This window comes from Quercus suber, unplaced genomic scaffold, assembly GCF_002906115.3.
Source record: "Quercus suber isolate HL8 unplaced genomic scaffold, Cork oak 2.0 scaffold_97, whole genome shotgun sequence".
NCBI lineage: Eukaryota > Viridiplantae > Streptophyta > Magnoliopsida > Fagales > Fagaceae > Quercus > Quercus suber.
Genome location: NW_027069562.1, coordinates 281,364 through 287,689, shown reverse-complemented (window position 1 = coordinate 287,689; position 6,326 = coordinate 281,364). Strand labels below are relative to the sequence as shown.

The 6,326-nt window shown below is 35.9% G+C and overlaps 1 protein-coding gene across 2 annotated transcripts; it reads left to right on the top strand.

Moving 5' to 3' along the window:
• LOC112037157 (uncharacterized) lies at positions 1-5,288 on the top strand. 2 transcript variants are annotated; one of them, XM_065774726.1, is made up of 4 exons: positions 1-336; positions 1,469-1,579; positions 2,256-2,605; positions 5,080-5,288. In XM_065774726.1, the coding sequence occupies exons 3-4, from the start codon at positions 2,274-2,276 to the stop codon at positions 5,087-5,089; spliced, it is 342 nt and encodes a 113-aa protein (XP_065630798.1). In that variant the 5' UTR covers positions 1-336; positions 1,469-1,579; positions 2,256-2,273; the 3' UTR covers positions 5,090-5,288. The 2 variants fall into 2 exon arrangements, with proteins under 2 accessions (XP_065630798.1, XP_023925733.1); XM_024069965.2 differs by lacking the exon at positions 1,469-1,579 and having other exon boundaries at positions 3-336.
• Positions 5,289-6,326: the final 1,038 nt, after the last annotated feature.

Below are 6,326 nucleotides of genomic sequence, written 5' to 3'. Positions count from 1 at the left end.
AAAAAAATAAAAAAAAATTCACGCAACACAAACTTTTCTAAAATCCGATTGACGCAAAACCCATACCCACAAACCAGCAGAAACCCACTATACCCACAACCAGCAGAGATCTCCTTCCTCAGACCCTATTTCTCCCGTTCCCCTTCTTCTTTCCCGTTTCACCCAAACCACCACAGCAGCAGCAGCAGCAGCAGCACCCCACCACCACCCACAACCGCAAACTCTCTGGATCGAAGAAGAGCTTTCTCTTTCTCACAGTGTATCTGAGTTCCTTCCTTCCTCGCCTATCTGAGTTCCTTCCTTCTTGTCTGAGAGAACGTGGGTGCTTCGGTTGAGGTATCTCCAAATCTCACTTCTTTTTGTGCTCCATTCTTTTGCTTGATGATTTTTGTTTCCCTTATTACATTTTGTTACATGGTTTGGTAGTAATGGTTTGCTGCTCGGTTTTGAACACAAAACTCAGTTTCTGAGATTATAAGGAAGACAAACACACATTCAAAATTGAATCTTTATTATTGGTCTGAGAGTTTGGGTCTTTGACAGAGATATAATTGATTAATTGAGAAAGAGAGAGAGAGAAAGAGAGAGAAAAGCCCAGGAAAATTGATACGGATATGGACTCTTTAAGTCTTATCTATATCTCTGCGCTGTTCTTGTAATTCACGGTTTTAATGGAGTGTGCTTTGGCAAATCAGAGAATTGTGGGTCAACTTTCATCCAAAACATTGTATCTTGCCACAAGCTGTTCTGTTTTACTTCCAAAATATAATGTAAAAGTCAGTCTTTTACAAAGCTATAGTAGTTTCCTTGGTTCTTTTACTTTTTATACTTTCCTTCCTACCGTTTTGCTTTTGTGTGTCTTATTCTTATGCTTAAGGGAGCTTTTAATTTATGAAATAAGCTATAGGTGGAATTAATGCCCAATTAGTTGTGGTGAAATTGTACTTCTGACCGATTGGAAATAACTTGGAATGTAAATGTTCAAAGCCCTGTTGTTTTGCAACTTATCTTTTGGAATCCAGGTAGGACAGGCTTAGCAGAGGTGCAGACATTGTAATTGTTTGTTCACTTAGAAATAACATTGAATTGCTTTGCTGTGGTGTGGATGATTGTTTTGATTCCTCTGGTTTTTAATTGGAGCTCTGTCTTTTGGTTCAATTCTGATAGACGCTATAGAAAAACCGCCAATACTGTGACATGCTGTCTAATATTTGTTTGATTTGGCAAAAGCTTTTATATCACCAAAGCTATGAAGCTCAAGTTCCAATTCTTCCAACTACTGATGGCACTTGGAGAGCCTGAGCATTCAAGGAAAAAAAACAAAGAAGAATCATATTAAGAGTAGTATGAGATTTTAGTTGTAAAATAGTGTTCAATACATAATAGTAAGTTTATTGATTTTCATCTGTTCATCTTGAGCCGAAAGAACAGTAGTTTCAAGAGAGCTAACACTTTTCCTTTTTGGAAGTTGAAGACAATTTGTGGGTTAACATAGGTGGACACGGCTAATTGTTAGTGTTACAAATGTATATGAAATTCTAGGAAGACCTCCCGTGGACAGTGAGCATATGTTGAATAGGTGAGGCTCTATCACTGTTGGTGGGGCATCACACCATCACTACAAATATATATAAAGGGCATTTTGTAAATTTAGTTGTTGTTTTAATACTTTGAACCAAATTCTCATGTTGTAGTTGCTTTATGGTTAGAATTGTTAGATACATATGTTTGATCATTAGATTCTCCTTTTTTTTTGGTAAACAATTTCCACACCATGCTGTTGTTGATTAGTCATAAATTTAATTAAGCTATTTGTATCTTAGTGAGCATATATTTTCATGTTCTATGGTTCCATTAGACACTTTATACTTTGGATGATATTTTGGCATATGAAAGAAAGTGTTACTTTACAATTCTACCAAATTACTCTCAGTTCTTGGTATGCTAAAGTTTGTGTCTTCCTCACTCATTTTAAGGGCTTTAATCATTTAATATAATGCTGTGAAACAAATTTCTTTGTTCTTTAAATTTAATGTAGTTGTGAATTTTCAATTCATTCATCATGATAATATTTGATATCATTTTCATTGTCCCCACATACGTACGGTTCTGTTTTTAGGTTCAATTTCAAAGAAAGTAAAAACTAATTGTATTTTTTACAAATTTTTTAGTTGAACCTTTATTTTGAACTAAATTATTATTATTATTTTTTTAACTCAATTTTATTTAATTATCCCGTGCATCGCATGGGTTAGCGATTAGTTTCATCGAAAATGAACTCAGTGGCAAGGCAGGCATGGAGGCTATTGAGAGGGCCGAGTCAGAGTGGGAGCATCGACTTAGTGAGTTGGGGAGGGAACCATTATCAGACTCAGCAATGGAGGGGGATTCGAGTGAAGGTCCGGGACGGTAACTTGGAGCAGGCGCTGACCTGGATGCAGAGGAAGATGCAATCGAGTGGTATCGAACGGCTGATCAAGAAGGAGCAGAGGCACCACATCAAGAACTCCGAGAAGCGCATCTTGGCTCGCAAGAACCTCGAGCGCAAGATTCGATCCCAGGACCTCGCTCGCAAGCTCAAAGCCATTCTCGTCAAGAAAGTCAGGTTGGTCCTTATTTCTATTGCTTTCATTTCATCTTTTTAGATGCAAGTTGATGAAATTTATTAGTTGATTGTTAATAAATAATTTAAATTTGATTTTTTGTAATTTGAATAATCATCAACTTATTGTATGTTTGTGCAAAATTAATGAACTATGGTGCTTCATTTGATTGTGATTAATAATTATATATGGCCCATGATTATGTTTGTTTCTTGGGTGTGTGTGTGTTTTGTGCGATTTAGTTTGAATAGTTAGGAAATGGTGAATTTAATCATTTGATCGAACTTCACGTATGGGTCGCTTGAACTTAAGTGGGACCCAATACGCAGAAGTTTTTTAAAATGGGAGGTAAGGTGGACACAAGGAATTGAACCCAAGATGATATTATGATAAATTACCAATGCCAAGAGTTTGTAATTACTGAATTAAAAAAAAAAAGAAAAAAAAAAAGATAAATTACCAATTGTTTTAAAAGTGTTCGAAAATAGTGAGTTTAATAATTTAATCTAACAGTTTCTAGAAAATTATTTCTAGACTTTGTTTGAGCTACCTGTCTTGTTTTAAAGTTCTTCATTTTGGGCTGTTTAAATTTTAAAGCTTTGTTGAAGCTGGTGTTAACAATGAAAGCTTTTGTTGAAGCTTGTTTTTTTTTCCTCTTACTAACCACATATAGGGCAGAGATGTGGAGGAAATGAGTTGAAACTGTAAGATCAAACTTTTGTAGCTAGTTTGAGTGTGCAACTTCATACTTAGCCTATATGGACCTATCTTCTTGGACTGATAACATAATGAGTGAATTTGCTATCTGGTGGGCCTTAGGTGAATCATCTATTGCATTTTGGCTATAAACAATTTGTTGAAGATGGATGTACTATATTAATCTGAGAACTCTTCTAGCCTCTTCTTGGGCTTTCATGAACTGTGTGCAGTGGCATTTTTTTTCATGGTTCTTTAGAGATTGGAAAGGTTTTTCTTCATCTAGGGATATGATGCTTAGGATCAGCATAAATTGCTCCTCTTTCAGCTTCTATGGAATTGAACTGATTATGCCAAGAGTCTTGTGGGATTTATGAGAAATTTCAAATTGTAATGATGGGGAGATAGAAGGGGTGGTTTCATTCCTCCATTTGTTAGAATCTCATGTTCCCATTAGAAAGGGGGGAGATAGGATGAGATGGCAGTTAAAGAGAAGTGGCGACTTCACTATTCGATCTTTTAATGAGACACTAAGGGGTTTGTTCCCATGTCTTTCCCTTGGAAAGCCATCCATAGGAGGGAGGGAGAGGGGGGGGTGGGGGGTTGGTTAAGGCTCTTTGGAGAGTTTCCTTCTTTGTATAGACAGTGGCTTGATTGAAAATTATTACATGTGAGAACCTTCTCAAGAGGCATTACTCTTTGTGAGTTGGTGTTGTGTGTGCAGATGTAGTGAGGAGATGGTAAACCATCTTTTGATACATTATAGTGACTAGTGTGGCATTTGGGTTGTGGAATTGTTTTTAGGTCCTTTGGGATCCTGTGGGTATTACCCGATAAGGTCTTTGATCTATCATGTGGGTGGCAGAATTGGGGAGCTACTCATTCTTCAGATTTCTGGAATCTTGTTCCTTTATATTTGTTGTGAACTATATGGAGGAAAGGAATCAATGTACTTTAGAAGATGTGGAATACACTAGGACTAAGTTGCTAGTAATCATCAATAGTTCTTTATATCAGTGGTCTTATGCATTGCATCTTATGGATAGTGATTTCATTGAATCATTCAGTCATTACACATGTAGAATGTAGATATTTCTTTCCTATGTAATTCTTTAGGCTCCTTTGTGTATTCTTATCCAAAAAAAGAAGTATTGTGGCTCAATTGGCAACTTCTAGTGTTTCTAACAAAGACGTTCATGATTCAAACCCTCCTCCCCCACTATCCAATTATATAAAAAAAATAACAATAATAATATTTGAACTGATTATTATTTTCTTAAATCTAGGTTTGGGTTTGGGGTACTGTTGCTTGAGTCCATAGCATATAAGGAGTTATAGTTGTATTTTGTATTTTTAGGCGGTTAATAAGGAATGCAATTTTTTTAATCTTCCACAAGTGAAGGTAAAATAGTGGTAATGTCATTGCTTAGTTGTGAGCAACAAGGTCCTTGGATTTTTTTTCTTCATTCTTTTTTAACTTACTTCTAAGGTGACTTGGAGATATAGGTAATGGTTCTTGAGTTTGGTTACTTTGTTTATTTATGCACTGGGAAATCTAAATAGGGATGCCAAGGGAAGTCTATCTCTTTGAAGTATTATGGTGAGGATATAATTGTCTTATTTTGTTCTTCTTCGTCTTCTTATCTTGGTTTTTATGTTTTTTTTGCTCATTCTTGAGATGCACCATCAGCTGTTTGCTTTCTCATTTCCACATCTAGAATATTCTTATATCTTTATTTATTTTTGCTCATGTACACTGATATGCTTTTGGAATTCGCAGGGGTCTATGAGAATATCTGCAGAGCTGTTTCTAGGTAGAAAAAGAGTATCATCATAAGTATGCTTTTAATTTGCAGGCATCTTGTTTTTGTTCTGGAACTTTGGGGTTTATGCAGCATTCTCTTCTGTACTCACTATAACAAATATGATTGGGTTGGCTTTTCTTTGAAGCTTTCATAAATTTCATTCTCATTTTGAGACTTGATACTCCACATGCATTAAATTGTTAAATGGTGGATGAACGGTTCACGATTATGAAATCTCGTTGCAGTGTGCTCAAGGCTGAAACATGAACATGGATTGCAAAGTTGAAATCGTGAATCAGTACATTGTTAAGTCAATCATATTTGAAGAATCTAACCAACTTTACTCTACATGGCATCTAAAGAATAGGTCTACCTACATACTATTGTTATTCAATTTGCCCAAGAACACTATTAACCATTGTTATTAATACCGTTTCGGATCCCGTTTCGGTTTGTTCAGTGGAATGGAATATTTCGGTACCGGCCGATTTCGGCGTACCGTTTCAGGGTGTTTCGGGGTTCTTAAAAAATAATTTATATATATTCTTGTTGAACATAAAATTGTCAGTTCTAATAAATAAATAACTAAATATCAAATAATACAAATCATTTAGTCTTAACTCTTAAGTCTTAAACATCAATATAACATCAATTTAACATCACACAATAAAAAGATTTACAAGACAATAACTAAATATCAAAAAATACAAGATTTACTCATCCTTCTCATCATCATCCATGAGAGAAGAATCAAATTCATCATCAAAAGAACTCCCAAGAACTACCATCACCCATTGGACCTTTACTCTTTTTTTTTTTTTTTAATAATAGGCCAAATCCGGTACCGGCGGAATTTGCATCTCGGCCGAATTGGCCGGAATTGACCGGAATGGCCCGGAACGGGCCGGAATTTGACCCGAGGTGGAACGGGAGTATTCCGGTACCGTTTGCATACCGGTACGAAAAATTCCGGCCGTTCCGGCCGGAACGGAACGAAATCAATAACAATGCTATTAACTACAAGATTCTTGGCGGCGGAATAACAAATTAATTGACATAAATGATCATTATAGATGTTTTACTACAGAACAGGGTATATCCATTTGTATTTCCAACCTTTTGGATGCCAGCAGTATGTGCGATTGGTTAAAAAATGAAAATTGTATTTCACTATTCATGGTCGTTGCTCCAAATTCTCCTATTGCGATTAATACATATACAC